General features: G+C 40.9%; 1 protein-coding gene across 1 annotated transcript in view; it reads left to right on the top strand.

Annotated features, from left to right (window-relative positions):
- The window catches only part of LOC126474063 (SUMO-activating enzyme subunit 2), a 132,809-nt gene that overhangs the window by 89,370 nt on the left and 18,846 nt on the right, over positions 1-24,593 (top strand). The window contains exons 9-11 of the mRNA XM_050101473.1: positions 7,952-8,122; positions 10,952-11,034; positions 23,874-23,962. Coding sequence (XP_049957430.1) covers positions 7,952-8,122; positions 10,952-11,034; positions 23,874-23,962 — 343 coding nt within the window. The remainder of the gene's footprint in view (positions 1-7,951; positions 8,123-10,951; positions 11,035-23,873; positions 23,963-24,593) is intronic.

The following is a 24,593-nucleotide window of genomic DNA, read 5'->3' on the forward strand; positions in this document are numbered from 1 at the left end:
TTTTGCTCACTTCCCTGCCCACAACCTCCTGACACTGCACATGTTGGCATTCTAGTCCCCACACTCTCCACCAGACAGCAGTGCTAGTCTCTCCCCACAGATACACTACTACTATCCCAACCCCTCCAGATTGCTGCTTGCATCCCACATGATAACTGCATTCCGGCTGGAGATGCTGGAATTGGCAGTTAAGTGTTCATGAGATGTACTTGCTTGCGTGTATGACTGGTGTGTGTCTGTATTTAACTGATGAAAGCTGTGGCCAAAAGCTTCATGTAAGTGTCTTTCAATTGGGCCTGTCTGCAATTTAACATGTCTTCTTTACTGTAAGAAGCAATCTGTCTCTTCCTTCATTGTTGATAACTGTTGTTGAAATATTTCAGTGATACATTTTGTATAAAACTCTTATAGAAATATTTTAAGTTTGTGATCGTGGTCTTCTGAAGTAAGTTGCTGTAATGGTCAGCAAATATTGTGTGAGCCGAGACGGGCCAGTTTATAGTGAAATGCCATTGTACCAATTTACGGGGTCTTTCTGTAAGAGCATGCAAAAATTTGACAGGGCATAAAGGATGCTCTACTGAACAGTTTGAGGTAGGGAACCTGGGGTCAGAGAAGCCAGCTTGAGGAGATAATAGAAATAAAATCACGTTACTGTGTTCTTTTTTATTTACATTAGTTACAATTAACTGCAAATACCATCATTGACACAGCAAATGTACCATTTGTACTGTATCTCACAAAATATGCTGAAACCATCAACCTCAATGCAAGCATGACATTGGCGAACAAGATTCTGACAAATACCCTCAGTGTGTTTCGAATCACATCACAGGCAGCTACAATTCTGGCAACTAGTGCCATTTCCATTCCACTGGGGGCTCATACACAAGTGACTTTAGATATCCCCACAGAAAATAATCAAGTGTGTTCTGGTGAGATGACCTCACAAGCCATGGAATAGGATATCCCTTTGCAGTCCAGCGACCAGGAAATACTTCCTAGTAATCAGCCTCATTGTCCTCTTGTCCTTGCAGGAAATAAAGAATGTACATGTAAATAAACAGCACAGTATGTGTAAACTTGTATGTGTGTTAGTTGTAAATAAGCTGGAAAGTGACAAAGTGGTAGCCAAGTTTACTTCCGTACCTTCTTAAGCTTGGCTTCTCCGAGCCCAGATTCCCTACCTCAGATTGTTCAGTGGAGCATTCTCTATGCCCTGTTATATTTCTGCACACTCATGTGGGAACACCCTGTATGTGTGTAAATCACCCATGTCCAGCTTTCCCCTCCAGCAATTATGGTTTTTTGAACTAAAACCAGTGGAGGGGTGAAGTTGTGTTGTGAGTTATGATGGCGTTCCAGTGCCTCTAACACAAAAATGGCTACTCAAAATGAAAAGGGTCAGACATGAGAATTTTAGGGCATCAATAATTGTGTAAAAAATCTCCCTAATTTTTAAAATTCACTAGCCTCTTTTCAAAGATACAAATAAAAACCTGAAAGTATTCTTAGCACTAAAGAAGAAACATACATAAAAATGTGGATATTTTGAGTTTTGAAACAATTGTACTTTCTAACTTTTTTCTCAATGAAGGGGATTAGTGATGAACGTAAGTTCTTCCTTCACCAGTTGCTACATACATTGTTGACCAGTATTATATTTCTGAAATTTTTTGAATAAGTGATATTGAGTAAAACTAAAAAATACCTCTCTTGTAAAATTCTGTAAACGGCGTTTGTTGAGTTTTGTTAAAATGGCCATCAGCTTTTATCTTCAACTTTCTGTGAACTCAACTGTTGCGTGTTGATCGGTATACCGACAGTCCCCAACAGATCTGAGTGAATTGTTTCCTTTGGGACCCAGGGTTTAGTGTGGACTTCTGGACTGTCTGGGTCTGGTGGTCATTCCCACACTCTGTGTCGATGATTTATGTATTTGGTACAGTTCCCAGTCGGTAGGCATTGCCAAGCATCAACTCCAAGGAGCATAAAGAGGTCAGCTTCTTGAACCCTCTCCAGTAGTAGCTTCCAATTTTCTCGTGCTATATCAAGGGTCATGTACTTTAGTCGCCGCACCACAGTCCACCCCGACACATACCTTAACTTGGAGAACCAGTGTCTCTAGAGTAACAAAATTGAATTTTTGAGCTTTCTCTTTAGCCATAAACTGACATGGTTGCTACATCTACCAGCTTAAAGCATCTTGTGTAAAGAAACTTAATGCTCTCTGCTTTCTTAACTGCACCTTCCATGGACAGTGAGTGCTCCACTCTCGTATGCTTCATAGGGCACTGGTCTTGTCACAGAGACCCCATTCATTATTATGGGGTACATATAGCCACTAGAACCTTTCCTACAAGCCTCACCACAGTCTTCTGGTGTAAGCCAGGATTCTACCTCTATGGTTTCAAACCCACGAACTGCTACTCAGTTACACCATCTGCCAGTTGCCTAGCCACTCAAAACATCACTTTGTTTTACTCTCAGAAGGGTGTTACCACCCTGACAATCTACTTAGGGCAGGCTTCAAAAGTGAAGTGTCTTTGGAAATTCTTAAGAGTCCTTCATTTTCCAACTCCCAAATGGACGTGTGCGGTGACTTAGTCCTCTCTGGTGCATACCCAGACCACAGACCTAGTCAGGCTTATGTCATGGGTTTAAAATCTCGGACACCCATAGTGTTTATCAGTGTAGCGTCCTCTGTCCTTCAGTGGTATCATAGTGCTTGAATATTTATGCTGATTGCTCAAAAGACGCAGAAAATACAGAATATGCTTTGATGCATGTTGTGAAGGCCATGAACAAATTTCATCAGATGCCTGTAGTGTCTTAATGGCACAACTGGTGGCTGCTGCTAGAGCCCATCGTTTCATGAAGAAGAAAACTCTCAACAATTGTTAATATGTAATTACTCTAGGAACAGTCTGCAGGCTATTGACTGACACTACCTTCACCATCCGGTTGTGTTGTGTCTGTAATCAATCCATGACATCATTTATGAGCTCAGCCATACTGCATGCTCTCCCATTTTCCACTGGATTCTGGCGAATGAGCTAACTGATCATTTATCCAGAATGGTGACCATAAGCTTGATGTTGAAGATATTGGGTACAGATAAGACTTGGAATTCACTACAATTGGAGCATGGAATGGTAAACTAGTGTCCCTCCAACCAACTGCACACCATTAAGGAGACCTCTGCTGTGTTACATTTCTCCTCCTGTTTGTTTCACGAAAATAGTGCACTCTCTTGTACGAACTTATGTTGGTCATATCTGCCTGACTCCTGATTTTATTCTTTACTATGCTAGTTGCCTCCCCAATATGACTTCGGTTCTTTATTGACGGTGGCTCACATCATTATAATATGCCCCCATTGTACGGCACTCTGAATGAACATTAACCTCGGAATTAGCTGATTTTGACAGGAGAGGTGCATAAATCTTATACTTTCTCATAGGTTGTGACTTTTGTTCCTAACTTTAATGATTCAGCCCTGTTGTTGGGAGTAGGGTGGTTGTGGGAGAGATGTTTCTGCTGCAGGTGGGCATTGAGAGGACCCGATTTTGGGCCTCTTTATACATTTCCTGAAGTTGTTTTAAATTCTTAGCATTCTCTGTGTCTCTACTTGGACATTTTCCATACTACGTTGTAACGCACTTGGATGGCTTTTGTTCCCAGTTAGTGATGCTGTTCCCCGTTAAATTGTCTAATGAATAAGGGGCTGAGGACTATCTTTGTATGGTCCTTAATCACCATACAACCTTTATGAAATATTAACCTCTCCTTACACTTGCCCTCCACATAAAGCGGTTAACTTTCATTAAAAAGTTTCCTATTTGTGGCTGGTTAGCCATGGTGTAGCTGTCATTAGTGTAGGGGCAAATGATGTCTACATTAGAGATGTAGAAATGTCTACAGGAGATATTTTTATGAGCTATCTGGGACAACCATTTATCTCTATAAAGGACTGGGTTGGACTTCAAGTCTGTCTGTAAAGTGACTCCTCCTCAGTGCCCACAAATGAGCGACTGCGGAGGGAAGGGGGGGGGGGGGGGGTGTACATATGAAGCAATGTTCAGATAAGTAGATTCTGACTTGTTAGGAAGCAGCATGGTCCAGTCACATTAATATGACCATCATCACGGAAAAACCACTCACCAATGGCATGTGGCAGCACTAGCAATGGATGGTATATAGAATGTGTTGGGGGAGATGTGGAAATCAGTGCAGTCACTTTTGTAAAGCAGAAATGGAGCAATTTATCTGACATTCAAAAGGACGTGATCATTGGATTTCGAGCCAAAGATGGAAGCATTTGCAAAACGGCCAAGTTTGTAAAAGGTTTGCTTGCCACAGGGGTTAAAAGTATACCGTGCCTGGCAAAATATTGCTATTCCAAACTGGTGGTGAGGCAGTGTGGTGGACAATGGGCCATAGATGAAAGGGGTGAATGATAGCTGTAGAGATGTGACTGGTAAATAGAAATGCAACTGTTGTGAAACTGAGTGCCCAGATGAACCAGGGGGCAACCAACAGTCTCTCCTCAATGATCATACAGTGAAAGTTGCTGCAGGTGTATTTGCACAGCAGTCACCTGATTCATACACCCATGCTGACTGCTGTTCATCGACGACTTCATCGACGACAAAGGCTGGAATTTGCATGCCAGTATCACAACTGGACACCTACTGAGTGGTGACAGGTGGTCTTTCCAGATGAATCATGTTTTATACTCCATCGGACAGATGGATGTTGGCATGTATGGCATGAAACATACGAAAACAGAGGAGGAGAGAGCGTTATGGTCTGGGGTATATTGTCATGGGATTCCGTGAGTGATCTTGCCATTCTGGAAGGCAATTGGATCAACACAGATATGCATCTATCCTTGGGGATCATGTCCACCTCTGCATGTAGTTTGCTTCTCCTCGACACAGTGGCATTATCAGCAGGACAATGCAATGTGTCACACAGCTGGCACTATACATGTGTGATTCAAGGAGCACCAGGATGAGTTTAGTGCACTCCCCTGGGGGCCCCAAACACCTGAATTTAAATCCAGTCGAGAACCTGTGTGACCACGTGAATCGGGTTGTTCACACTGTGGATCCTCAGCCAAGAAGCCTAGCACAGCTGGCCACAGGCACTGGAGTCAGCATGGCTCCACACCCCTGTCGGCACCTTCCAGAACCTTATTGACACTTTTCCTGCACATCTCGTTGCAGTCCACACTGCAAAACATGATTATTTAGGGTTTTGACAGGTTATCACATTAATGTGACGCTGGACTGTGTAGATAAGATTTGAGAGAAGGTAATATGTTTGTAGAGAGAGAAATTAATAGTGTGATTTTTTAAATAAGAAAGTCCTAATTTTAAATGTCATTTTCTCTTACATAGTAGCAGTCCCTAATACGTAAATATTAAGGACTATTTTAGGTTGTGTACAGGCAGTTTCACATACAAGGATGCATTGTGAGACTATGAACCCTGCCTAGTTTTGTTGAGAACAACTTCAAAATCTGGAACTCCCTTCCCATCCCACCCATTGTCACACTTGATTTTCCTAGAAGCAGTTTCCCAAATCAGTTTACTTTTCCTTTCTCTGCTTGACAAACTGCCTTCAGTGTTGTTGATGTATGACTCAAATTACCCATAAAAAGTTTAGATCACATTAAATGCACTAACTGTGAGCTGCACTTGACTCTGAAAATTATTTCGTCTCAGCAATGAAACATTAGCCTCCTACAGTGACTGAACATGAAGCAGTATGACCAAGCACTTTTTTTGTGGAGTACTTTCATTTTACAGTGTACAAAAAAGCGTCTTACACTATATCCTCCAACATCAGTGACAAACACCTTAACTACTTCTAGGCTGTAACAAACAAGAAGTTTTCTTTTTACATAGTCTTAGCCTTAACTCATAAAGTTTATCGTAAAAATCACAACATTTTTTTAAGGAAAACACAATTTTTTGTTTTAAAGGTACAATGACTAAGTGATTCACATTTTCCTTCCATTCTGTGTATGAGAGTAAGTCGATTATTATCCACAATTTAGTTATATTTTTGTTATTTTGGTAGTACTGTTGTTTCACATTCATGATGCATGCTTTGTTTATTTGTTGATATATCTTCGCAGTTTTAAAGTGGCTATGTTACTTTTGTTGATATATCTTCGCAGTTTTAAAGCTGCTATGTTACTTTTGTTATTGCTGCTTTGATGTTAATCATGGCTGCTCCGCTGTCTATTTGCACCAAAGAAGAGCAATGTTCAGTGATTCATTTTTTTGTAGTCAGAAGGTGTATCAGGGGCTGAAATTCATCAAAGACTTTCGGTATGGTACGGGAACAGTGTTTTGCCACAATGGAGTGTGTACAAACGGATTGGAAAATTCCGAAAGAGTTCCGCAAGTGTTACACGCTATGAAGGAGCTGGACGACCGTTCATTGCCACAAATGAAGACACCATTGAGCGTTCACATGAAATGATTCTCTTAGACGATTAACTATTGACAAAGTGGCACATCGTCTGCAAATTAGTCACAGTTCTGCCTACGAAATCATCCACAACAGGTTTGGGTTTAATAAAGTTTGTGTAAGATGGGTCCCAAAACAACTCACACAGTTGCATAAACAAACACGGTTGGACATCTGCAAAAATATTTGGATCATTATGGTAACGAAGGGGACAACTTCTTCGACAGGATCATTACTGGTGACGAAACATGGATCCATCATTACGAGCCAGAGAGTAAACAGCAGAGTATGGAATGGAAACATCCAACTTCACCGTGCAAGAAAACGTTCAAGGCCCTACCGTCCACAGGAAAACTGATGCTTACAGTTTTTTGGAACGCGCAAGGTCCAGTACTGGAACGTTATGGGGAAAGGGGCACAACAATAAACAGTGTACATTACAGCGAGATGTTTTCTGCCAAACTAAAGCCTGCAATTTGAAGCAAACATCAAGGATTGCTGTCAAAAGGTGTTGTGTTGTTGCACTATAATGCCCATCCGCATGCTGCTGCCCACACTGCTGAAACGCTCCAGAAACTCGAATAGTACTGGATCATCCTCAATATAGTCCCAATCTTTCCCCTTCTGACTATCCCTTGTTGGTCCACTCAAACAGGCATTAAGGGGCCATTGATATGCTTCGGACGAAGCAGTGAAAGAAGCGGTTCATTCCTGACACTCAGCTCAACGGAGAACCTTTTATTATGAGGGCATCAGGAAGCTTGTACAAAGATGGACCGATTGCATTGAAATGCAAGGAGATTATGACAAAAAATTATGTTCTTGTAAATTTCCTATTTGATTACAATAAAATTTTATAACTGCTTTGCCGATAATAATTGACTTACCCCCGTATGTTTGAGGGAGAGGGAGTTTGATCAAGTAATTCATGCCAGCAGTGTGTCCTGTAGACTTCCTCAAATGCGATAAGCTTCCTGTATTCAGTATTGTCCCGACAACATGTTTCTTTGCTGGTCCATCATTAATAACATTTGTTGGATTGTAGAAATCATCATATAAAGTTCTTTCATGCTCAAATTCAGTTACATGTATATCAGTTTACGTCTTGCACTAGTGTTTGTAGTTACTGTCAGCAAATTACAGTAAACTTAGTCCTGCCAGATAATTCTGTTCAGTGTTCTACAGGAAAGTGTTATTCATTTTGCACCTCATACATAATCAAAACTTGCATTAAAAAAGAAACTACTTTTATATTTCCAAGAATGTGAGGATCACACATCTCACTCGCAATAGCAGTCTCTCTCTCTCTCTCTCTCTCTCTCTCTCTCTCTCTCTCTCTCTCTCTCTCTCCCTCACTCACTCACTCACTCACTCCCTCACTCCCTCCCTCCCCCCCCCCCCCCAAATAGAATAATATTTGAAGAAAACTTAACAATTACATGTATATGTTTTATGCCTTTTGTAGGTCACTGTATTTCTAAATGTGAACAAAGTTACTGTGAAAGAATTGGAAGAACATATCCTTAAAAAGAGACTGAATATGGTTGCCCCAGATGTCATGTTGGATTTGAAGGGTACTGTCATAATATCGAGTGAGGATGGAGAGACAGCTGAAAACAACAACAAAACACTGAGTGTAAGTAAAAAAATAATTGTATTATAACATAAATTTTAGTACATTTTGTTTTCACTCAACGTTTCCATACAAAAGTCATGATCCTGGTCTATTTTCTGTACGTTTTACAGAACTCCTGGTTATTCAATAGTTGTGATTCAAATCTCTCAGGTGCTAGAATTTTGAAAGCCATATTAACTTATTCTGCATACATTAATTTCTTGATTGTTAAATATGTTAGCTTTAAAATGTATACTCATTACAACATAATTGTTTTGTGATTATTATGCATGAAATGTGCCAGAATTTTTTATTGATGAGATCTATTTACTGACCTGACAAATGAAGAACAGAAAGTAAGAGATTGTACATAGTCCATAAGAATTGTTAATAAATATTTTTTTCTTCAAAAGCATACAGGTAGTCATTTTTTCCAAAGTGCTGTCTGTGAATGGAATATGAGAGGGCAAATAATACTTCCACATACCCTTCACTAGATATTATGCAGATGTTTGGAAATGGAGATATAATACTGCTGAATGATTACACTGAATAGTCAGTTATTTACTTCACAGTTATGAAATACTGTACTTGCATAAAAGAGGGAAATATGCTTTGATATGGACTAAAATGTTAACGTTTCATTTTGCACATAATACTGTGCACAGTATTTGCTAACGCCAAATGGTAGGAAGTTCCATCTCTGTCCACAGCGAATCTGTTTGGGTATTAAGAATTTATTTGGAAAGTGCTGAATCATGTAGCAAGGATTATGTGAAATTTTAAAATACATTATATCAGTCTCTCACTTTTTGGGTATGCCACAGAAACAGACAGATTGAAGAAATGTTTTTAGAGCTACGTCAGTGAGAAGCTAAATTACTTGGAAGCTGGATGAAGTGGTACTTTCAGCAAATTTAAACTCAGCTCTGTACATGACTAAGTTTTAAGTGTTTATGATTGTAAGATAAATATTTTATACTTACAGCTGCCAACATGACTTTTCATTTCTAAATTTAAGCTACATATAAATAAAGAGAAAGACAAATGGAAGGGGATAAATACATGTGAACATAAGCTGATAGGTACACTAGCTTTTGAAAACGTGTTTCCTTCATCTGGCATTTGCTAGGGGAGGTGGGGAGAAAAATACAGTGAAACCCCACTTTTACGCTTTTCAAGGGACTTTGTAAAAATGGTGTAAAATGCAGGAAAATGCAAAATGTGGGAAATAATGTTTTAAGTGGTAAAATTTACATATAGGATCCCCCTTCGCATTTTCGCACTTCATGTATGATATATGTACATCATAGGCTTTGAAATACTTGCCAAGGACTTGTTAATTATCTAATAAAAACCGCTGATGTAACAGGAACTGGTGATTCTCTGGGAAGTAGAAATGTCTTGCTTAATTTCATGCATCATAATCAATGTTTTTCGAAAGTCTGCAGCTGTCATTCATTATTTAAATAATGAAACACTGCACCAGTTACGTATTTATTCATGCATAGCATGATGCATTTAGAGAATTTTTTCATGTCAGTTGCAAATATTGATTATTACATAAGTATTTTTTGAGGTCTTAGCATATGTGTTGTTCTGCATGTCTTGCATTGTAGTCATCTTTTTGAGGTTATCAGGTACTGTGTCTCCTCAATTCTGTAGAAAACCACACATGTGCAAAATCACATTGTTTGTGAAACACCTCAAAAAATACGTATGTTAATATTGCACTTAGCAATCAGAATAAATTCTCAAAACATTTCTTGTTAAGCATAAAAAATATGTAATTGGTGCTGTGTTTAAACCAAAAACATTTGAATAATACTAAATCCTCAAAAGTGTCGACTAGCGCTACAAGTGGCCAAACGATGAAATATGCTAAATATGGTTTGACAAAGGTGTCATGACGATCACAACAATCAGGAAGCTATGCATGTGCATTAGAGACAGTTTTGGAAATGGTCATAATATCTTGATTTAAAAAAACCTAGTTACTCCCATCAGCCTACACACTGAGTAATGCTTGGCAGCAGGAGATACAGCAAGAATTGTTCCAACTTTTATCCCATTTACCAGTTCAGATCCACTGAGTAGAGTGCCGTGGTGTCAAGAAATTTAACCATGTAACTTTTGTAAACATTACTTGACAGCCAGTGCCATGCCAGCATCATTTTACATCAGTTTTTTCTCCGCAAACATTTTTTCATAAAGAGTAAATTGCAGGAAAATTATAAATAGGTTAACACAAAATCGGATGAGAGTAAATATTGTGGACATAATAAATTTGACAGAAGTGATTAAAAAACATCATAAATGGCAGGAAAACATTAATTCTGGGAAAGTAAATGTGGGGTTATACTAAAACACTCTTAGGATTAAGGAAGATATTTATGAAGAGCCCAGATCATGTCTCTTTTTTGTTGCTGAATCGTACAGTAGTTTCCTTCATTACATTTGCACAAAATTTTCCTTTGTTTTTTCCATTTGAAGTAACTGATTGTTGCAAAGAAAATGAGCAGTTATTATTTTTGTGTGTGCCATTCTTCTGTCACAAGCCAATATAATCTTGTTCTGCCTTCGAGTGTAGTTTTAAAATGAATATTAGATTTTGTGCTAATTCTTTTTCTTTCTTAAAAAATAATCTGTTCATGTATCAGTATCATATAATTAACGATATTATGAAAAGGATAGTTGCTACTCACCATATAGCAGAGGTACTGAGTATCATGTAAATGAGATTTCTCTATTTTCTGTCTAGGTGTTTGCAATAAGAATTTTTTTATATTTGAATCACTGATTATTCATAGAGTTTACTCCTTACTAATCTACTGACTATTTATTGTACAGGAAATTGGAATTACTGATGGAACAGTGCTGAAAGCTGATGATTTCCTTCAGAATTACGAGCTTTCTATTACCATTATGCATAAGTAAGTAAGAAGTGAATGTTTGATTATGTAAAAATGTAGAATATTATGACTTAGCATCTGCTAGTATGTAGGTTCATGTTTGGCATAAAAAATATGCTGCTATTCGTCATGGCACATATTCTAAAAAGCTTGATGTGCAGCTTAATGTAAATGTCACCAGAAGTCCAAGTCCAGAAATTAAAAACATTATTCCTTTCCATTTAAAAATTATATAATTTGTAAAATATGCCATATTAGTGAATTTGCAAACCAGCACATCAAATGAAATTCTTTCTAACTACTCTCAAACCTTTTCAGTAGCTTGAGGCGTCTCACATGAGCTTGAAGACAATGAAGTATGCTGAGGGCAAGATATCCATCATTATCAACTGAATATTATCTCCAGTAATATGGACGTAATACATAACTTTCACACTGTGTTCTGTGAGAGTAACAGATGGGTCATGCAAAAGGGTCCTGCATCAACAGTGATGGACTGTGAACTCTGCATCATTTGTGCCATGTGTCCGTCAATGGATTGCAGTGATGTTAGTTGTTTCACAGACACAGCTGCCTGTTCTGCTTCATAGAGCAACCCCCTAAAATACACTACTGGCCATTAAAATTGCTACACCAAGAAGAAATGCAGATGATAAACGGGTATTCAATGGACAAATATATTATACTAGAACTGACATGTGATTACATTTTCATACAATTTGGGCGCATAGATCCTGAGAAATAAGTACCCAGAACAACCACCTCTGGCCGTAAAAACGACCTTGATATGCCTGGGCATAGAGTCAAACAGAGCATGGATGGCATGTACAGGTACAGCTGCCCATGCAGCTTCAACACGATACCACAGTTCATCAAGAGTAGTGACTGGCGTATTGTGACGAGCCAGTTGCTCGGCCACCATTGACCAGACGTTTTCAATTGGTGAGAGATCTGTAGAATGTGCTTGCCAGGGCAGCAGTCAAACATTTTCTATATCCAGAAAGGTCAGTACAGGACCTGCAACATGCGTTCATGCATTATCCTGCTGAAATGTAGGGTTTCGCAGGGATCGAATGAAGGGTCGTAACACATCTGAAATGTAACTTCCGCTGTTCAAAGTGCAGTCAATGTGAACAAGAGGTGACAGGACGTGTAACCGATGGCACCCCATACCATCACGCCGGGTGATACACCAATTTGGCGATGACGAATACACGCTTCCAACGTGCGTTCACTGCGATGTCGCCAAGCACGGATGCGACCATCATGATGCTGTAAACAGAACCTGGATTCATCCGAAAAAATGACGTTTTGCCATTCGTGCGCCGAGGTTCGTCGCTGAGTACACCATCGCAGGCGCTCCTGTCTGTGATGCAGCGTCAAGGGTAACCGCAGCTATGGTCTCCGAGCTGATAGTCCATGCTGCTGTAAACGCCGTCGAACTGTTCGTGCAATTGGTTGTTGTCTTGCAATCGTCCCCATCTGTTGACCAGAGATCGAAACGTGGCTGCATGATCCATTACAGCCATGCGGATAAGATGCCTGTCATCTCAACTGCTTGTGATACGAGGCCGTTGGGATCCAGCACGGCATTCGTATTACCCTCCTGAACCCACCGATTCCATGTTCTGCTAACAGTCATTGGATGTCAACCAACGCGAGCAGCAATGTCACGATACGATAAACCGCAAGTCCGATAGGCTACAATCCAACCTTTATCAAATTGGAAATGTGATGGTACGCATTTCTCCTCCTTACATGAGGCATCTCAACAACGTTTCACCAGGCAACGCCGGTCAACTGCTGTTTGTGTATGAGAAATCAGTTGGAAACTTTCGTCATGTCAGCACATTGTAGGCATCGCCACCGGCGCCAACCTTGTGTGAATGCTCTGAAAAGCTAATCATTTGCATATCACAGCATCTTCTTTCTGTTGGTTAAATTTTGCGTCTGTAGCACGTCATGTTCGTGGTGTAGCAATTTTAATGGCCAGTAGTGTATTATACAGAGTCATTCAGTAAGAAAGAACAGATTTCAGTTGTTTATTACAGACAAACTCTGAAAGACAGGAATGCATTGCACATGACCCCCCCCCCCCCCCCACACACACACACACTCACACACACACACACACACACACACACACACACACACTACGCTGTACACTCAGCATTAGCACCATGAGTTGCTCGAGAAACATAAAAACCACAGTCCACTCATTTCATACATGAATCAACAGGTCCCTGTTGATTGAATCAACTGCTTCAACAATTCAGTTTTCGGCTCTTGAAGTGTAGCTGCCATTGGTGGTACAAGGACCCCCTGTTCATGTATGAGTATCATATAATTAACAATATTATGAAAAGGATAGTTGCTACTTACCGTGCTGACCTGGTAGGCCAAAAGCAGTATACAAGATCTTGTTGTCCAATGCAATAATGTGGGATGGTTTTTTAAGATAATGATCCACCTCAATGTGAAAGTGAAGCAGAGCTCTATCAGGCATAAAAATTAGATCAGTGGTATGCTTTTAAAGTTGTGTTCACAACAAATTTTGCATGCCAAGGTATGATATTGCTGCCAGTTTCCTCCACAAAAAAGAAAAGTCCATAAATTATGTGAACAGAAACAGCACAAAAAACAGTCACTTTTGGTGAGTCCCTTTTATGTTTAATGACGATGGCCAGGGTTTTGTGACCCACAAATTCTTACATTTTGGCAATTTACTTTACTCGATAGATGAAATGTTGATTCATCCAAGATGAGTCATTAGTAAAAAGTGTCCTCTGCCATATCCTGGAGAACTGAAATGCAAAATTCGTACCTTTTGTTACGGTCGCCGTTTGCAATTGGTGCAGTAACGGCACCTTGATGCTTCACATGCAGGTGTCGTTTCAGAACATGTTTGACGAAGTTGAAGTTCCTGGCCTGTCCATCTTGTAGACTTCCAAGGGCTCTTTGTGAATACATCTCGGATGTAGTAGACATTTAAATCTGCTCTTCTCTTTGCATATGCAATCGACTTTAAAGAATTTTGCGCTCATGGGCTAAATATTCATTTGCTGAGTACAGGCTTGGCAACCCTGAGGTTCCTGAGCTGGGGTTGCTAAGTGCCACCAGTCTCCTGTTACTGTAAGCTCTGGGCATGCTTCAACGATCAGTGTATGGCGCAGCAGTGGAACATTGTGTGTCGCAGGGAATGGGGATCTTGGCTTGTCCGCCCGGATCGCGAGGATGGTGAAAAACTCTATAAAAAAAACCCTCAATCTCAAGGTGTGCTGCGCATTAATGAGATGCCAGGCCGTTGAGGTGGGAGAGTCGTTAGCGGGCATCCACTTGGTAACCTGCCACACCTCCGTTGTATAAGGCTTACTCAGGCACGCAGGGCTCTCTCTGAGTGGAGCCTTGTTTCCTAGCTGCCCATGGGACCAAGATGAAACTCTCGAAATCATCATCTTCTCCTCCTCCCAATGGGAAAGGTGTACCAACCCTCCAGACGAATGAGGGAGGCTAGCCCTCCTGGTAACCTGCCTCAATTGGATTATAGTAACAGGTCTCAAGGAATCATAAATCAGAATGTGGTTTTGGTCATTAAGAGGAAGGAGGCAACGTTTGAAAAATTGCCCCCCTTCTATATCCATAAAGGCTTGGAAGGACTTGCTGAAAGCCTGAAGTCTAATGAATGGCTGTGGAATGGTTCCCTACTGATAGAGACTAATAGGGTAAAGCAGGTGGAACTACTTATGAAGACTGAAAAATTGGGTGAATATGATGTATTTCCATAACTCCCATAACTCTAGCAAGAGTGTGGTCACATGCTGTGACATTATGGATATCGACATAGCCGAACTTAAACAGGAATGGGCATTACAGGGGATAGTGGACATAGAGCGAAAGATGTGTATGAACAATGGAGTAATTGAGAAGAATGTGACCTTCAATTCTGCAACGTTGCCGGAACATATCATGGCAGTTTTCCTCCGACTTAAAGAGTTAGGCCTTACGTACCTAACCCTATGTGATGCTACAAATGTCAGCATTTTGGTCACACAACGCTGAGTTGCGGGGGTGAAGTGAGTTGTGTGAAATGTGGATAGGTAACTCATGAAGCTGGGATTGACTGTCCGTCTCCAGCAGTCTGCGTTAACTGCTCTGGGAGCCACCCAGTCTGGAGCCGAGACTGCCCTGTTCTTGCAGAGAAACGAAAAATTCAGGAACTAAAAGTCGCCAAATGAATCCCCTATGCTGAAGCCATAAAGGAATATAAGGCGACGAAACCTTCCGTCTTTACTACATCTTATGCTTTCATGGCGCAGAAACCTGCTCCTAAGGTTGACGCCTCGACACAAACATTGTCCAGTGTACAGCTATCCACCACCAGCACCTGTACTTGCATGTGTACATGTCAAGGCAAAAGGAGTATGGATAAAGCAGTCCAAGCAGCCGCCAGAGAAAAGACCAGCAACAGTTCTGTAGTGAGTGTCAAGAAGGCACACAAAAAACACAGTGCCTCTCAACGCCCCCTTTCCTCCTCATCCTTGAAGGTACAGGGTGTAGGGAAAGGTTCACGACAGTCAGGTCAAAAGCTGTTCCCAGCACTGTCAGATGTCATTCTTTCTCATGTGACTGATGAGGAGGACATCATGGAGTTACATGCCTTTTGGATCCAGGCAGCCCCTCCACTCCCCCTCGCCTCTACAAGTGCTTCACCTCCGCGGTGCAAAGACAGGGGTAAATTAAAACCACATTGATAAAATGGCTCCCATCCTACAGTGGAACTTCCAGGGGTTCAGGATGCATGTGGAAGAACTTCATCTCTTATCTCAGAGTAGACCACTGTGTCTGTGTCTCCAGATAGTCATTTCCATCAATCGTGCACCCCTGACCTATGAGGTTATGTACTCCACAAAAAAGACGACCTGAGTGGAGAGAGCTAGAGGAGGCGTAGGTATTTTCCTCAGTACTGACTACCACTCCTCCTCTCTCTCACTTACAACAACTTTACAAGCAGTTGCTGTATCAGTGCACATGCATCATCTGTTGACAATGTGTTCCCTTTACTTGCCCCCACATGATGCACTTGATGAAGAGGCCCTAACCGACCATATTACACAGCTCCCCCACCCCTTCATCCTCTGTGGTGATTTTAATGCACACAATGGGCTTTGGGGCTCTGCATCTACTTGCCCCCAGAGGTAGAGCAGAGAGGCTTCTTGTGTCATCATGAGCATACTTGCTAAATGGGGGACACAACACTCACTTCTGCACAACTATGGGTTCGTTCTCTGCCATTAGTCTCTCTCTTTGCTCTTCAGGTCTTGCTCACACTGCTCAGCGGGAAGTGGTTCACCTGCCAGATAGGGTGGAACCCAAAAGGAAACCACCGAGATGGGTGCTCGATAGAGCCGACTGGACAACTTATAGCCAGTTGGCCCAGTTTGGACATTGTGCGAATGTCTGGATCATATTACCAAAATGATCCACCATGCCGCTGCAGCATCCATTCCACAGTCACAGGACAGCAGAGGAGACAACCTGTCCCTTGGTGGAGTGCCAAATGCTGCTCTGCAATCGGTACTGGGTGTGCAACTCTGCGTAGGTTCAAGTGTTGGCCAACTGCAGAGAATCTTGCAGCGTTTCAAGTGGCGAGGGCAAAGTGTTGCCAAATTATTCGAGAGAGCAAGAAGATGTCGTATCAACAGTTCCTGAACCCCATTAATTGTTGTGTGGGAGACCATTAGGAGAATTTCTGGGAGAGGAGGCAGGTGCCCCGTGGCTGCTGTAATGGAGAACGGCACTCTCCAAACCAAATCCGCGAGACATTGCCCAGACTATGGCGGCATATTTTGCCACAGTTACTGCAACAGCCAGTCAGGATCCAGGTTTCCAGCGCCATAGAGCGGTTGCTGAGAGAGGTGTAGTTTGGACTTCTGATCCACCTCTGATGAAGATTACAATTGCCCATTTTCCATGTGGGAGCTGGATTCTGCATTGTCTGCGGCTCGTGACACATCCCCTGGTCATGACAGGATCCATTACAGTATGCTGCAGTACCTCACAAGGCGAAACAAAGATATCCTCCTCACACTATTTAATGCCATTTGGGCATCAGTTCACTTTCCTGGCTCATGGCGTGAGCCAATTTTAATTCCTCTGTTAAAACCTGGGAAAGACCGCACAAGCCCAAGTAGTTACCATACTAGCTGCCTGGGGAAGACCTTGGAGTGGATGGTCAACCGCCTCCTTGTCTGGATCTTAGAATCCAGGCAACGCCTTAGTCGCTTTCAGTGTGGTTCAGGAGGTATTGCTCCACCTTTGATAACCTTGCCCTCCTGGAGGCAGCTATACTACAGGCTCTTCTACGCTGGCATCACCTTCTCAGTATATTTTTTGACATCGAGATGGCCTACGATACTACTTGGAGGCATCTTATCCTGGAGCAGCTTCACCAATGGGGTTTTCGTGGTTGTCTTCCCATTTTTATTCAGTCCTTCCATGATATTTTAGATACCGAGTCAGTGATGCCCTGTCTGATCGCTTTGAGCAGGAGAATGGTGTCCCTCAAGGTAGCATTTTAAGTGTGACTGTCTTTGCCATAGCTATTAATAGCATTACAAGTCCAGTCCAGTGTTCTTTGTCTGTGGGTGACTCCTCTGTGTTTAGCTCTTCTTCAAGTCTCACAACGAAAAACACGTCAGTTTGCAACAAACTTTTTGACGTTTGGATGAATGGGCACAGAAGAGTGTTTTTAAGTTTTCCACCATGAAGTCTGCGTGTGTTATTTTTAGCCATTCTCGTTCCATTTTAAACTTTCCTTAGTGGAGGATGAGGGACACTGTCTTTACTTTTAAGGACACAGTGGGGTTTCTGGGCCTCATATTTGACTCTAAGCTTATGTGGTTGCCACATCTTACAGACCTGAAGAAACAGTCACTTAAGGCTTTAAGTATTTTAAAACGTCTTAGCCACAGTACATGGGCAGCAGACAGGACTTGTCTGCTCCGGTTTTACAGGGCATATACGCGATCTCTGCTCAACTATGGGTGCAGGGTGTATGAGTCTGCAAGGTCCTCTTGTTAAAAGATGTTGGACTTGGTGTACAATGAAGGGATTCAATTGGCCATTGGGGCATCCAGAACAAGCCCCATACCAAGTGTCTGTGCAGAGGCTGGTGAACCGCCTCTTTACGTCAGGCGACTGCTATATATGGTGCACTAGACATATAAAACACTGTCCACACAATATACACACATCTACCATACTGTTGCTCAGCCTCCATTGGAAAGGCTTTTTCGTAACAGGCAATGAGGCCCTTTGGGATTTGTGCACAGGTGCCTTCTAGAGATGGGTGTGGCCAGTCTTCACGTTTTACATTGCAGTGGGGGCAGATTTCCACCTTGGCTTCTGCTGAGGCTCAGACTTATTTTAGACTTTACGAATTTTAAGAAAGATCGTACACCAGATTTTACATTTCAATCTCTGTTTCTTAACATTTTAGATATGCATCACGGTTTCGCAATAGTGCATACTGATGGCTCCAAGCAAGGGAGTTCTTCGTCTTCTTGACATTTTCTCAAAAGAGCTCCATGCGATCCTGGAGGCACTGGAGCAAATGCCTCGTATTCAGGGCAAATGGTTTCTCATTTGCTCAGATTCCCTTAGTGCCTTACAATCGTTACAGCTGGTCCGGCTGATATATGACCAAATGCACTTGCTGCAACAACAGATAAGCAGGTGTCATTCTGCTGCGTGCCAGGTCATGTAGGGATATTGGGAAATGAACAGGCTGCCAAGGAGGCCTGCAGAGGACAGGATGTGGCACAATGTCCTATTCCCTTGCAGGCTGTCATTTCTGTGGCACAGTGTCCTATTCCCTTGCAGGCTGTCATTTCTGCGCTACACAGGAAGTGCATGCAGTTGTGGAATGAGGAGTGGCTGGCTGTGATGGCCAATAAGATACAGTTGGTGAAGTCAACAAACCAGCCATGGCGTTCCTCCTATCAGTTGCTCAATCAGGATGAAGTGGCCCTTGCGCATCTTAGAATTGGGCACTGCCGTCTCACAAACAGCTTTTTACCACGGCGAGAGGATCCCCCGTTTTGTAGTGCTTGTGGTGTTCACATCTCTATCCGCCATTAATTATGTAGTGCATTTTATATCGTGATGCAAGGGCAGAAGCAAATGTTTGTGGGGATCTGCCCTCTATTTTAGCTGATAATGAGACGAGTGTGACTAAGGTGTAAAAGTTTTGTGATGTGACTGGACTCTGGCCTAAACTTTTAGGCTGGAAGTTTGTGTTTTGCAGAGTGGCTGGCTTCTCATTTTTTGTTCTTGTCATCAGCCAGCCACGTCCATATGCTATATTGTTTTAGCTCTTTATATCACTTTCTTCCTGTGTCATTAATGTTTTACTACTGACGCAATACTTCGTTCTGTGGTTCTGTGTGGGTATGCACTTAGTTTTCCAACAGAACTGTGTTTTACGTGCTGTTTTATCTTCCTGTTTTGTGTGATTTACTGACACTCATTTCAATCTCTTTTTCATGTGGGTGCTAAAGACCTTGGTGTTGTTGCACCCATACAAACCTGTCCATGTCCATGCTCAAGAATTTTGCGTCCCAGTCATAAAACTGCTTGTACAGAGGTGGCTCCTTGCTGAATTGATGGCAAAATGCACGTTTCACTTGAACAGTGGATTGATTTTACAAAAATTCCAACACACAAAATGATTTCTCTTGTGGCGCAGTTTTCATGTCGCTTCAAGCAAGCAGACAACAGTATCAAAACTTTGAACACTCCTGTGTCCAGTGACATACTTCTGTTCTTTCTTTTTGAACCACCCGGTACAGTTACAACATTCTGCATAGTTACTGAAATAGGAAATCCACCCTACAGTGCTACCCGTTTACAGTGATTTTTCGTTTGTCCATCATTGTATGTGCCAGTGGAAAGTAATCAGACTGTAATTTGTCACCTGAAGGGTTAAGTATTCAAAGGATGTAATGTTATTCAAGCGGTATCCAACATACACAATGGTGTTCAAAAAGTAAAAGCTGTGATAATAAACACGGTCTCCAGCCTTATTGGGCAAAAGTAATTTCAAGTAAATGTTAATAAACAAAGCAAACCATCTGCTTAATTGAACATCGCTCCCAAGAGACTGTTTGTTTGGTAATCAGACGTGAAAGCAGCAGCACGCTGTAGGATGTAAGAGCAAAATAACTAGTCAACAGAGTTGATGACGGCAGTTTTAGTTTAATGGCAACAAACTACTTTACACTAATGTCTATTGCTTGCTTTAGTGTGACCGGCCACTGTGGCCATGCGGTTCTAGGCGCTTCAGTCCGGAGCCGCGCGACTTCTGCAGTCACAGGTTCGAATCCTGGCTCAGGCACGGATGTGTGTGATATCCTTTGGTTAGTTAGGTTTAAATAGTTCTAAGATCTAGGGGACTGATGACCTCAGATGGTAAGTCCCATAGGGCTCAGAGCCATTTGAGCTTTAGTGTGTAAAGAATAATGCCAATTACAATGCACCACTCAACTGGGGAAAAGTACTGATAATTTGGACATAAGGTGGCCCAAAAACTTCACTGTTGAAGGACAGCAATTTTGATATAGTTACCAAGTTGTTATTTTAACTGAAATGGACACTAATGGTTTTCAGAGATTTTATGTAAATCTTTGCATTGCGCTGAATGAGTTGTACATGGGGATCCTGGTTATGTTATAGTTTAAGTAATATAAGACCACTCGTGATTTTAAGAGCACAAATAATTCTGTAATAATTAAGTTTTGTATGAACTTTCACTGTTTAACTGTCTAAGACTTTGGGATGTGGGATTAAAACTGTTCTGTCTCACAACACATTTCTTGATTAACTTTTTCAATAGTAACAATGTACATAAAAAGGATATGTACATAAAATCACTATTTACAAATCTGTTATACCAATATAACTGTTCTTTCAAGTTATTATGGCCTAGGCTTTGTTTCTGTAATCACAGTCTTCTAGTAAATTTTAGATCTTGAGAAATGATTTTAATAACCTCAGAGTGAATATGTAATTCAGTATTCTTTTACTATAGATTCAACTTATGAACTTTTACTACTATATGGATCACATCACTCGCAGCACTATTTGCAAAACCTAATTCTGTTCCCAGAATGAGATTTTCACTCTGCAGCGGAGTGTGCGCTGATTTGAAACTTCCTGGCAGATTAAAACTGTGTGCCCGACCGAGACTCGAACTCCGGACCTTTGCCTTTCGCGGACAAGTGCTCTACCATCTGAGCTACCGAAGCACGACTCAGGCCCAGTCCTCACAGCTTTACTTCTGCCAGTATCTCGTCTCCTACCTTCCAAACTTTATAGAAGCTCTCCTGGTTCGCAGGAGTCTCGGTGGGGGACACAGTTTTAATCTGCCAGGAAGTTTCCTATTTCTGTTATTCCACAAAATTTTGTAATTCTTTTAATTGCTGTAAATAATTATTTAAACACTTCTTCATAATAGGAAAACTCTGAACAGTCTTGTAACAGGAACAGTCCTATCAAGGTGAGTGACTTAGGATAAAACACAGTTCATGAAACAACATTAATCACTTATTTAAACGTTTGTGCTAACACTGGTCCATCCATGCATTTACAAGATTACATACTACTTTGCCTGAAGATGGATGCAGCAGTGATAGAACAAATCCATATGATGCAATTGTGGCTCTTCATACAATATGCTCTGTAAAATACCTTCTTGGTGTTGAAAATGCAGATTTTATGGCAACCCAATAAATGCCATGATACACTGGTTAGTAACAGTTCTCATCCAAGGTATAAGTTGTACTTTTCCAGAAATCTTTTTCTCATTGATCACTCGGGATGTTGACTTGTTGAGAGCTAGCTACTGACTGTATGCACCACAAAAACTTCTCACACTATCCCAGCTTTCACATTCCTACATAAATCTTTTTGTTGTGGAAAGACTTCTCTCCAGCTATTCTATCCTATTCAGTTCTACTTTCTCTAAGCATGAACCAAATGGTTCAAATGGCTCTGAGCACTATGGGACTTAACATCTGAGGTCATCAGTCCCCTAGAACTTAGAACTACTTAAACCTAACTAACCTAAGGACATCACACACATCCATGACCAAGGCAGGCTTCGAACCTGCGACAGTAGCGCTCGCGTGGTTCCAGACTGAAGCGCCTAGAACCGCTCGGCCACACCGGCCGGCAAGCATGAACCAGTTATGTACATGAAGCAACATAGCTTCATAAAAGATATTTACAGAATATTTCCAGGTTACATCAAATTACAGAATGAGAAAAAAATATTTACTTACAGATCAAGTCAAAGGTGTTACAGTATCGATAATCGACATACTTGTTTTTAGCTTGCCCGTGGTTTAACAATCATTAGCCAAATTTTTATGGGTTCGTTAGCAGTAGCTTAAAGAAATTCAAAGAAGTTTTTCATTTCCATGATATTGTCACAATTATTACAATGTGCCCTATTCAAGAGTCTTGATGATCAGCAGCTATCTTGTAATCTGAAGGGACTAAATCAGTCACAATTACAGTGAAACACTGCTTTTACACTTTTCAAGGGACTTCAAAAAAATTGTGTAAAACACAGGAAAATGTAAAATGCGGGAAATAACGTTTTAAGCTGTAAAAGCTACTTATGGGATACCCCCTTGCACTTTATGTATGATATATGTACATAACCAGCATTAAAGACTTGTCAGGGTCTTGTTTATTATCTAATGAAGATTTATTATCTGATAAAATCTGCTGATGTAACTGAATCTGATAACTGTCTGGGACGTAGGAGCATTTCACTCCATTTCATATGTCTTAATCAATGTTTTTGAAAGCCTGCAGCCACCATTCATTATTTAAATAATGAAATGCTGCACTAGTTACATATTTCTTCATGCTTAGCATGATGCATTTTGAGAATTTTTTTCTCATTGTCAAGTGTAGATACGTACTAAAGTATTTTGTGTAGTGTTTGAATATATATTTTTTTGTGTCTCTTTCACTGTAGTCATCTTTTAGGTTACCAGGTACTGTGCCTCATCAATTATGTAGAAAACTACACACACACACACACACACACACACACACACACACACACACACACACACACACACTATCACTCACATTGTTTGTGTAACATCACAAAAAATGCATACGTAAATACTGCACTTGATTGTGAGAATAAATTCTCAAAACACGTTTTGCTTACCATGAATGAAATACATAATTGGCACTGCGTTTAAAATAAAAAACATTTGAGGAACGCAAAGTGAATGACGGTGTCACCTAACTCTCCAAGTGGCCATACACCGAAGGTTGTCATGATGAAACTGCGTTTGCGCAGTAGAGGTAGTTTGGAAATGGTTGTTATTGGTCATGATATCTTCATTCGAATGAAGCTAGCCACCACACCAAGTAGAATTTGGCAGCAGCAGGAGATACGGCACGAATTTTTCCAACTTTTACTTGTAAAGACTACTGGACGGCCAACATCTAAGCCAGCGTCATTTTTTCATAATGCGTAAATCGCAGGAAAATCATAATTATGTTGTCGCAAAATCAGGTGAAAATTGACATTGTGGGCATAGGAAATGTGACGGAACCAATAAAAAAATGTCGTAAACGGTGGGAAAACGTTAATTCCGGGAACGTAACAGTGGGGTTATACTGTATTTTTAAGTGCCCCAAGCATTTTTTAATGTTTTATTTGGAAGGATATATATGTATTCGAATGATATTGGTGTTTATAGTGTGCTGACTAATAGTGAAATAACCTTACATTTCAGAATGAAGTATTAGAATTTTAATTTTTTATTTTCCAGAGTACCAGGCAGGGATGACCCAGAGTTTGAGGTTGTTGCTGACAAAGACTCTCTTAAGCCAAAGGAAGAAGACCGAACGAGTGTTAATGGTAATTTTTGCACATCTCTTGTTATTCTCAAGCTTTTACGTATTACAGATACAATTTTAATGCAAGGCTTCAGACAACATGTTCTGTGAGCAGACAATGAGCACAGGCCTGTGAGCAGCAAATACTGTACTCCCTCCATCTCCGTCATCACAGCACAGGGTAGGGAGTGGAGAGCCATGTGGAGACTTGAGGGGGTATACCACATATTTCGCCGCTTAATTAATTTTGCAGTGAGAACCATCTAAGTCACTGTAAATGACATTTCACTGCCATAAATTAATCAAAGAAACTAAAAACGTAATGCTACCATGTAATTTTATTATTAAGTAGTTACATATATCTCATTTTACTTAATTAGCCATTGCAGTGTAATAATTTTTAACCAACACTTGCACTCTTGATCTTCTTCCCTTTTACAAGAGTGTCTATATTCGATAAAATCATTTGTGTGCTTTGTAGACATAACATACAGTTCACATTACGATGAAACAATGAGTTTCTCAAATGCATTTTATTGTTCTTCGTTGTCGAAAAAAGTCATTCAGGTGTATGTGGAACCAATCATTGATATTGTCCCTGCTGCTACCTTGTGTAAAACAGGAAATTGATCCCAAAGGAAATGCTTATAGGA

This window comes from Schistocerca serialis, chromosome 4 (genome assembly GCF_023864345.2).
Source record: "Schistocerca serialis cubense isolate TAMUIC-IGC-003099 chromosome 4, iqSchSeri2.2, whole genome shotgun sequence".
Lineage (NCBI taxonomy): Eukaryota > Metazoa > Arthropoda > Insecta > Orthoptera > Acrididae > Schistocerca > Schistocerca serialis.